Source organism: Hippocampus guttulatus, chromosome 9, assembly GCF_054856545.1.
Source record: "Hippocampus guttulatus isolate MCC_2025c chromosome 9, RoL_Hgut_1.0, whole genome shotgun sequence".
Classification (NCBI taxonomy): domain Eukaryota; kingdom Metazoa; phylum Chordata; class Actinopteri; order Syngnathiformes; family Syngnathidae; genus Hippocampus; species Hippocampus guttulatus.
Window position 1 is genome coordinate 15,122,561 of NC_141269.1, and position 11,142 is coordinate 15,133,702.

Here is an 11,142-nt window from a genome sequence, read left to right on the forward strand (position 1 = left end):
TGACGACTCTGCGATTGTAGGCCACATTACAGAGGGAGACGATTGGGAGTACAAGGGACTGACGAACGACTTTGTGGACTGGTGCCAGCAGAATCACCTCCAGATCAACCCTGGGAAAACTAAGGAGTGGGTAGTGGATGTATGCATAAGATGCATATGTGCAACTTATATTTATATTGCATGCTATACTGTGTACAGTTCTTTTTCTGAAACATTTATTTTGTGCATGCAACACTTCTACCCCCCCCCCCCTAATTTTGCTGCTGTAGACTGCAAATTTCCCCAGTGTGGGACAAATAAAAGTTATCTTATCTTATGTTATCTGATCTTATCTTATCTTGTCTTGTCTTGTCTTGTTTTAAATTGACACATTAAGGGTAAAACTATGCATTATCTTTTAAGGCGTTGTGAACTAAAGTGGACTGGTCTGAGACATGAAACTCCAGGGGGAAAAAAAATCCCAATCCGCCTCTGTCCATGAATCATTCTTATCAACAATTGTTTTAAATGAAGCTACGGGGAATATCTTGCATCCTCACATCTCTTGCCATTGTCTTTAACGCTCCCTGGTTCACATTTCTTTTGGGTGACCAATATCCTTGTTTTTTCCCCCTTTATAAAACTCCCAAGCGCTCAACTAATCAATCAATAAAGATATCAACCGCGATTGACGTTACCCTTATGTCTTTTTGACACTGCGTTGCTATCCTTCAAGTTTCCAAAAACTAACAAGCGTTTGTGACAAAGTATTGCGAGTGGAAAGTACAGTACATATCTGTTTTCACACGTAGCAAGTCAAAGAAAAATAAAGACGTCTTAAGTAGAGTTATAAAGTATCTGCAGGTTACTTGCCACCACTGCATCTTTGTTCTCTGCAGATTTTGGCCATTTATCACTACATTGTACGTGATGGCTTCATAACGATCGCGTTGTACGTTGTCAAAGTTAAATACAAATGACATCACAAAGTCCACACTTACTTGTACGTAATCAGAGGAAATTCTGACCCACTAAACAGTCGAGTTTACCCGTTGCTAGGCAACATCGCTCGGCACTGTGCGCACGTCTTAGTGCTCAACCCATTCTTTGCCTTCCCTTTTACTCAATGAGAAGATTATACCGAAAACATGCTGTTTGAATCGGAAAACACCAAAACTTCCATCTATGACCAAATAGCGGATTTGCAGCGTAAACTTCAACTTCTAGGTAAGTTCGTTTCAACTCGTCGAGGCTGTGATCACTTGTACTTCATCCATGAAACCGACTGCAATCATTTTTATGAACTCACGCTACGTGCCGCCGGGCAGAGAGCGACAGGAGCGCCTACTATGAAAGCTCTCAGTCGGCCTTGGAGAAGAATCGCCAGAACATCTTGCAGCTACGAGAGGAGAACAGGGACCTGAAGAAGAGGGTGTCGGAAGCCGAAGCCGTGAGGACAACACGAGACACTCAACGTGATACCTCGACATCCTCACTGAGATCATATTGACCACAATCGACTGTCTTTTCCTCTTCAGGATGAACAACAATTTGTTCAGTCGGCCTTACACGGCCGAGGCGTGGAAAAGGACACCGGACCACCAATGTCTGGGAAGGTTGTATGCACGAACTTTGAATGTACTTGATTATGTCACCACGCCAACATCAATATGACATCAAAATCAAAATTCAACATCAATTTGATGTCGACTTGATGTCATGCGCCCACTGGGTTAAAATACCAAAGTGGAGAAAATACTGTATTAGGCTGTGGTATGAGGTGAACATATTTTTGGGGCATCTGTATGTGTCATAACCGAGTCAAGATGTAAAAAAAAAAAATACATTTGTAACATCCTGGAAAAAGTAGTGCACGTGCAGTTAAAATCGTTACTGGATGAACATCACGTCTTGGAAGTCTTGGGCCCCCTGGCTACTTTAGTAATCCAACAGTCTTGAACTTGGGTTTTAAACTAGACAGTGATTTTAAATCGGACCGGCAAATTGGTGCCGTTGTTAAATCCATTCAGTTGAGTGAGGTTCCCAATGAAACAACAGTGAGGTTTGATAAACACACACACACACACACACACACACACACACACACACACACACACACACACACACACACACATTTGTGTACAGCACAAGATATTTGTCTATTTAAAACGGGTGTCAAACTCATTTCACATTGTGGGCCACATACGGCCTCGGTAGCTGTCAAGGGGTCCGGACCATTAAAATTAAACCATACTCTGCTATAAATCACCAAAATAACATGTCTTTCCTTTGTTTTGGTCTAAAGAAGCACAAGAACATGAGGAAAATTTCGAAATTTTATGAACATATCTTTTACAAAACATTATATGAGGCACCTTAGATTTCCTTAGACAAATGTGCAATCTACTTTTTTTATTCACATATGTGCATTGCAACTGATCCCACTGATTGTACAAAGGCACAAAACTTTAACAAGTAATTGGTAGTGAAAAATATAGTAATGCATTTTAAGATTAAATGAGATTTATAAAGCCAGGAATTTTAAAACCATTTAACATGTGCCTATAAAATATAAATGTAATCCCTGCCTACACCTTACAAACTAAGGAGAGTGCTACATTATGTGTAAAGAATAAAGTATTCACCTGTCCTTGATAGGATCTGCTGTGTTGGGTCTGTCTCACAGACAGACTGATCAAAACAATGTTGTCTTCTACTCTGATCAAAACAGTGTGTCCCCATGTCAGCGGATACTCCATGAATTGCACCTTATTAAAAATATTAATTCAGTGTCTATGCATTTTTTTACTTTTAAATTATCCTGCGAGCCTGATCGAACCTCCTTGGTGGCCTGTTCCAGCCCACGGCCCGTATGTTTGACACCCCTGATTTAAAAGAATGGTATGGTGGTGACTACGTCACAGTTTCAAACTATTTACCTTTTCATATTTATGTTGGTCGACTACTTGGCACGCCCGCCTCACAGTGCAGAGGTGGAGGCTTTCGATTCGGGGCTGCGATCTTCCTGTGTGGAGTTTGCCTGCATGGGTTTTCTCCCGGTACTCCCCATTTCCTCCCACATTCCAAAAACATGCTTGGTAGGTTAATGGATCTCTCTAAATTGTCCCTAGGTGTGAGTGTGAGCGCGGATGGTTGTTTGTCTCTGTGTGCCCTGCGATTGGCTGGCAACCGGTTCAGGGTGTACTCCCGCCTACTGCCCGAAGACAGCGGGGATAGGCTCCAGCATGCCCATGAGGATAAAAGGATTAGAAAATAGATGGATGTTTATGGAGGTGAATACCAACACTCAAGACCAGCAGGTGCTCCTCTATTTGTGTTCTTCAAGAGTTTAATTTTTAGAATCAGGGAGGAAATAAAATAACTATTAACACAAACCACAACACAGGACACCAATTGAGGACAATCTTGCGACGGATCTGATAAAAATGTTCAAATACAGCCAGATTATCGACATGTGTTTGCTTTGGACAAATACCAACAGACCTGTCACAATTGTTTTCAATGAAAACTTTTTTTTTTTTAATGCATAGTAGTATTTTGGTTTTCAACATGTAACCCGGCAATAAATGTAATCTAATGAGAGAGGGTTCGTTCTTGTGTTCTCAGGCAGCCCTATCCAAACTTGAACACCGGGTGGCATCCAAAATGAAGCGTCTCAACGCCCTGAGACACACGACTCTAACTCACCAGCGTCGCCTCGATGACCTCAAGAGGGAGTGCCTCAGATTGGAAGCAGTGGGCTTCAACCAAGCACTCTCAGAAAAGGAGGATATTACAATGGTAGTACTTGTTTTCATAAGCAAAAACTTGACATTTTCCTGGCACTATGACTGAATCAATACCTGATCAGAAAAAACCCCCAAAACAAAACTAGAGTTAATTATCCACTCTTCAATGACTTTGAAACTAATACAAAAAACATACGTTGACACTCTAATTATTTGTTTATTTATCTTCAAACTAGAATCTGACGTGATTTCAAAGTGAGAAAATTGCAGTCCAGTGTTGACTTTTCGCCTTTAAGAGGGTTCATAAAATCCACCACTTACCACTTGGAATAACAGGAATCTGATGCAGAAAAGCAAAAATTCCAAGGACACTGTTACCATGAATTTACTCAAGCCTCTTATTTCTAAGATGATATTATAGAAAATTACAATTATTTCTAATACCTTTGTTAATCTGGTTAAGCCCCCCTTTTTAAATATAAATCACTTGGAGGGAAAGGCATCTCCATTTACATTTTGTTCCATATACATTGTTGCTATTTTGTGATTTTGACATTTGCAAGTGCCAATGTTTTTTAATTGTGCTGCTGTCTTTTAGCCGATTAAACGCGATCAAACACGAAATTTTTGCTCTCTGAACCTGCAGAAATTGAGGTCACTGCAGAACTGTCTGGAGAAGAACCAGCTGAAGTGCAAGGAAGCCGCAAACATCATGACTAACTACCTTAAACTCAAACGTCACTTGCAGGTTAGTTGTGGTGAAACTCACCATGACTTGAAAGACCCCTCTTCAAATGGGAGACAATGATGCAACCATCTTCCTCATTTTTTTTTTTGTATGGCAGGAGGAGAGCCTGACTTTCCAGGGTCAGATAGACGGTCTAGAAGCAGAAATCATGAAGTACAGGAGGGAATTGCAGGAAGTACAGGATATGAACAACAAAGCCCAGCTCTCCAAAGAAACAGCAATTGTAATTTACAGATGTGTCCTACACAATTTCATGAAATTCACACGGGCACAAATGATTTAATGTAAATGTGGTCCGTAAATTCGAATCTTAAATCTTGCTTTGAGGATTCCCCTAACCATACTTATGCATCATCATCATCATCATCATCCATAAACTGCTGTAATTTACAAGTTACACAAACTCCTCTTTAGTGTTTTTTTGAATCGCTCACACACTCTTTTGCATCCTTCTAGGCCGAGTTACAGCAACAGGAAGAGCTGTTCTACAAGGAGCACCAAGAAAAAGATTATCTTTTAGCCATCTACCGGAAAAGGGTGCAGGAGATCAAGGCCAGGGCTGAAAAATTAGATGTGAGTCACAAAAATGCTGTACTCAGTATTTTTCACTTGCATGAGAAAATCGTTGATGCTACCTCGTAAATCAAAACTAACACATTAAATCAAAGCTAATCAAATGTGTTGAACAAGACACTGTTATGACCTACAGGCTCAGAGGAAAAACGTACAACAGGAGGAGCTGAACAGTGAAGCAGAGTCCGGCGCTGCCAGGATGGCTGCTGAAATGGAACAGAGCATTAGCATGTTTGATGAGACCCTCCAAAGTATGAAGGATGCCACTGGTTACACAGATACGCAGGTATCAATGCGGAAAAGGGATCATTTATACCAAGATAAACCTTTATTAGTCTCGCAATGGAGAAATTCCAGATTCACAGCAGCAAAGTTATGAAAGGAAGAAGTAGAACAACAAAATATAGGAGCTGCTGGAAAGGCAGCCACTCACGCGGCGCCATTTTGAAGTCAAAATAACAAAAATAACACAACACAACACAAAGGACACAGACAGTCGTGCAATCTTCACCACTTTTCTGCATACACTTTGTTCTCTGAAGCAGTTCTAGATGAAAGAGGAGAGGATCAAAGTGTCCTTTCACCAGTGGATCAGAGATGCCATGCTGAAAATGTGCACACGTCTGCTACAAGCTAAGTTTTGAAAGCAAACACGAAGCTATAGCGTCCATTGACGAAAAAGAGATTGGCTCACATCTCCTGTCCCATGTAAATCCACTTCAATTCCAAGCCGCGACTCCCAATTCCACATCCGCATCGGCGCTCCGCGCTAGCACTCCTTTCTTCTCATCGTCGGCTCCTCAAGCCGTACATCCATCCAGCCGCAGACCGTTCAACAGCACCGATCTCTCCGCTGAACAAAGCGGGGCCATGCTGCCGAGAAGGCGCAACCACCAAGCACAGAGTTTCCTCCTTGATGAATGTCGTGGCCAAAAAATGCTGAAAAAAGTCCACATCAGGTCCACACGACGTAAGGGTGTCAAACTCATTTTTGTCACAGGCCACTTTGGAGTTACGTCTTCCCTCGGAGGGCCGTTACGACAGTGAAACCGAGTAAATGTTTACGGAATCTTCTCATCGTATTATTACTTGTACACAAACAAATTGATGGATTACTCGTTTTGCAATGACTCAAGTCAACTATCTGTTTGTTCTATTAGGTTGAAAGTTTTTTTTTTTCCAGACAGTGGTCTCTTTTGGTGAAGAGAAAAACTCTTACCGAGCTGACAGCTTCGGCTGTTTCTTCAAGCTTAGTCGACCTGTCACTGCTTCCTTGTGACGTGTCTTAAAAATTGTTCAATGTTCAATTATTGTTCAAGTGAGTGTAAACAGGGTAACAAAATGATTGCAAAATTTCAACGTTATTTCAGTGATCCCATGCTATTTCGCGGTTCGTTTAGCGCGGCTTCAGTGCATCACAGATTTTTTCAAACATAAAATTTTTTTTAAATCATATACATGGAGTACAGTAATGTATATGTTGCTCTAAGTGACTCGCTGTTGTTTTGCTGACTTTTGCAGCTTCTCATGGACCGCTTGCGGACTTAAAAAAAAAAATAATATATATATATATATATATATATATATACAGTATATATATTATTTTTTTTAAATATGTTAATTGGTCGCTACTTGGCGGATTTTCGTTTATCGCGGGTGGTTTTGGTCCCCATTAACCGCGATAAATGAGGGATTACTGTATCACACAATCACAATTTGACATTTCGGTACAGACTTTAGCAAGGATCATGTAAGCTGACACGTGATTTGCTTTGGCGGGCCACATAAAATGATGTGGTGGGCCGGATTTGGCCCCCGGACCTTGACTTTGACACCTGTGATTTATACCCTCCCTCTACTTAGATTTCGGCAAGTTACTGTCCGTGTCTACAAATACGGCATGTGACCTACTTGGGTTGATTCACTGCCTGTCATGAATGGGGCCTTTAAATATCTTGCACTCCCCGACAGTATCGCCTGTAATTTGCAACTAAATGTGTGCTTATGCAAGGAAGACAGACAATTCTTTGTTATTTGGAAGAATGACCATGCACCCATATACTAGATCCAGTTGTTTTTATGTTGTGCTGCTACATAAAAACACAAAAATCAGTAACTTTCATCAAGACTAGAGGAAAACCTCCATCTCTCCATCATTTTACCACTTGTCCTCAGTAGGACGGCAGTTGAGCAACCATTCACAATCACATTAACACCTATATATTATAGGTTGGGCGGCCCGGTAGTCCAGTGGTTAGCACGTCGGCTTCACAGTGCAGAGGTACCGGGTTCGATTCCAGCTCCGGCCTCCCTGTGTGGAGTTTGCACTCCCCGGGCCTGCGTGGGTTTTCTCCGGGTGCTCCGGTTCCCTCCCACATTCCAAAAACATGCATGGCAGGTTGATTGGATGCTCTAAATTGTCCCTAGGTGTGAGTGTGGGCGTGGATGGTTGTTCGTCTCTGTGTGCCCTGCGATTGGCTGGCAACTGATTCAGGGTGTCCCCCGCCTACTGCCCGGAGACGGCTGGGATAGGCTCCAGCACCCCCTGCGACCCTAGTGAGGATCAAGCGGTTCGGAAAATGGATGGATGGATGGATATTATAGGTTAATTTGAATACCTGTCGGTTAATTCAAAACTTTCAACCTACCATGCATGTTTTTGGAATGTGAGAAAGCCACAGTATCCTGAGAACCCCAAAGCGTAGAACTGTTAAGCCAGATGTTCTAAGCACCATTCCGCCATGCTGAAAGGACACAGGCTGAGGTGATCTAGAATACACCTAAATAAGTCTCCACAGTGCTCGAATGCTGGAAACAACACCACTATTGCACGCTCTTAATGTGGTGTGCTTGTCCCGTTTATTCCTTGATAGGCTAAATACAGAAGTGAAATGATTGTGAAAAGGTCTTCTGCAACTTTGAGTATATATATTTGTGTGTGCTGTATACAGGAGGTCATGGATCGTTACATTGCCCAGAGGGAGACTCATCAACATATGCAAGCGGTGAAAGCAGAGAACGAGTATGTTCTCCAGCAGCTAAAGGAGCAAAAGGTGCACCTGAAAAAGCAGTTTGAGGCCATGAAGTATTCGGGAGAAACACAGCTGTCTAGGTGAGAATTTCTGAGAATGTGTATGCATGTGCCACCTGGTTGGTTTTTGCATTTAAAGCTTTTTAAATGATCAATTATCATTTTTAAATGAGCAACAATGATTCTGTCGAAAGCACAGTATCAGTACTTGCACAACCTAATGAGTTCTGCCTTTGCAACGTTGTACTAGTCACTTTTGATTGTCACTGTCACAAATCTTTAAATGTAACATGTTTACTGTTGGTGCGATAGTTTGCAATAGTGTAAGACCGCTACTCTACTCTTTTTATTGGTTTTGTAATTTAACTATGTGGGGTCGGGGGGGCGGGGTTATTAGTATGGCGGTAATGGCGCTGTGCAGTTGCACATCACTGCCAACTACACCCACAAGAATAAACATGGAAGGAAACACTGTTTTGACACTTGCAAAACGATCATCATACGGCTCTTGTAATGCATCACGTTAGAACACATTGTGCCTGGTGGGTGTATATTTTTCTAATTACTGTAATCACATTTCTTCTAGATCAACAACCTCTCCCGACACTCATTGACAAGGAGGAGTGACTTTGTACATAATGGGGATTAAAAGCCTATTCCTTTTCTCCATCCGTAGTGAGCAGAGGTTGCTGGACGAGTGTGAGCAAGAGCTGCTGGTTAAGCAGCAGAGTTGTGAAACAGCTAAGGAACGTCTGTCTTCTCTTGTCAAAACCCTCAGCAGTATCCAAGCTGGAGTGGAGCACCTCGCAGACCAACTTAATCACATCTCTCTGGTAAAAAAAAAAAAAAAAAAAACCTTAAAGTGAAAATTAATAGGCGGCCGGCATCGGTGCAGGGTTTGATTCCACGCCCCGACCTTACTGTGTGGAGTTTGCATGTTCTACCCGTGCCTGCGTGGGTTTTCTCCGGGTACTCCGGTTTCCTCCCACATTCCAAAACCATGCATGGCATGCTGATTGAACACTCAAATTTGTCCCTAGGTGTGAGTGTGAGTGTGGATGGTTGTTTGTCTCTGTGTGCCCTGCGATTGGCTGGCAACAGGTTTAGGGTGTCCTCCACCTACTGCCTGTTGACAGATGAGATAGGCTGCAGCACACCCGCGACACTTGTGAGGAAAAAATGATGGATGGATGTTAATTAAAACACATGCTCCCACACTTAGAAGAGACTGCAATGAAACAAAAACTATTTTTAAAAAAGAAATGTAAATTTCATTTTAACTGTTTGAGATTCAGTTCGGTCATGGTGGGGTGGGACATATTGCAGACTTTTTTTTTTTTTGATTTGGTCTTCGGACAAGTAAATTTACTCAGGAACTGCATGTTTTTGTATTTTGTATGGGTATAATTTAAAATTTGATGCGTGGGCCATAAGATGTCTTCCATTTCTAGAATGACCCTCTTGTGTTGCCTCTTCTGTCCTTGTTGAAGAATGAACCACCGCCAGATATTTCTCCAAACTCAGAAGAGTTTGTGGTGCAGCTGCTGGCCCAGTGTGAGCAGAAAGTGCAGTTACTGCAGAGCAAGCTTCACGGAATGGATCTCGATGAGATTGCCAAGGACATGGAGGAAGAGGAGGTGAGACACAGGGAGAGAAGTTCAGATTTTGCTTGGGGAATGAGGATTTTTCTTTTGTTGCATGTTTGTGCTTGTGGCCTAAGCTAAAGTGCCTTGTATGTGTTTCAGATACATAAAATCTTAAAGGCATTCATTAGCTCGTAGTGACGATAAGGAAAAACTGAATTTTAAAACAAAAGCTTACCTCCATACAAGTTCATGAACATGGATTTGTCAACAAAAGGAAAAATACAACATCATCAAAAAAAATTTAAAAAACATGTTTTGGAGAATGTAGTTTTTAGTGGTGAAAATGCAGTTGGCTGATGGATGGGCAGATGAATGGATGAATGGCACAAACAAATAATACGGTTTCATGTCTTGTATAGTTCTATTTTATGATTGAGAAGCAACTGCCTGCTTACAACAAGCGAGTCACCGTGTCTGAGGACCAAGAGATGGGCCTCTTAACCAACGGTGAGATTACACACACACACACACACACACACACACACACACACACACACACACACACACACACACACACACACACACACACAGGCACTAACTTGCAATGTTGGTTTCAGAAGAGGAGAATGAAGAGGAAGAAGGCATCCTCTCACGAGAGGCACTAAAGCGCCGCTCTCAGGCTATGATTGATTCAATGTCCAACAAGAAATCCTGGAAGGTCAAGAAGGGCAAGTAAATGAGATGCTCTAAGGCAGGCAGGGAGATGTTTGATTAGGTATGGTAGGGTTAGGTAGGTAGACGGGTCATTAGGTCGATCCAAAAAAAAAAAAGGAACTACTTTATCCTATCGCTGGAAAAAAAATAAAATGAAAGATGCATATAACCACAGTTCACTGGATCCTGGAAGAGCACCACAGCGGCTGATCACTCATAATTCTTGCGGATGAGTAAGAAGAATGAATGGACTGAAATTTAAAAAAGGACATTGAACTTGAGAGTGATGACCTCTAGGACTATCGTTTGAAGCCTGATGTCATTTTGGTCTACTGTATTTGCAGTTAGAGGAAAGTATTTAGTTTTCATTTTCAAAGAATCCTTTGGGTTATACATGGCGTGTGATGCCCCATCATTTTTCTTTGAGATCCCATAGTTATCTGGAGGTCAAAGGTGACCATGTTGGTATGGTAAGAGTCGACCTGCACATGCACAAGACAAGAGAACATCAAGTGCTTATGATGGAGGTGATTATACGGAACTTGTTTGAAGTTTATTTGAAGGTTGCTAGGTGGAGTGACTGTTCTTCCACTACATTTCGAACAATGGTTTAATGAATGGCTGAGGACAACCACAGTGATGTTCTGTGTTGTAATGTACTGCATGTATCAAAACAGCTGTCTTGGAGTCAACCAGACAGACCAGTTTTGACAGTAAACGAAACCACTTCGACCCCCTTGACTGAGTCACTTTGTACAGTAG

General features: G+C 41.9%; 1 protein-coding gene across 1 annotated transcript; it reads left to right on the top strand.

Annotated features, from left to right (window-relative positions):
- Positions 1-1,096: 1,096 nt before the first annotated feature.
- odad3 (outer dynein arm docking complex subunit 3) lies at positions 1,097-11,142 on the top strand. The gene is made up of 13 exons (XM_086120231.1): positions 1,097-1,206; positions 1,308-1,429; positions 1,518-1,595; positions 3,607-3,780; positions 4,375-4,476; positions 4,574-4,699; positions 4,933-5,049; positions 5,186-5,335; positions 8,001-8,161; positions 8,757-8,913; positions 9,571-9,717; positions 10,086-10,173; positions 10,284-11,142. Exons 1-13 carry the CDS (start codon positions 1,128-1,130, stop codon positions 10,400-10,402), a joined length of 1,620 nt encoding a protein of 539 aa, XP_085976357.1. The 5' UTR covers positions 1,097-1,127; the 3' UTR covers positions 10,403-11,142.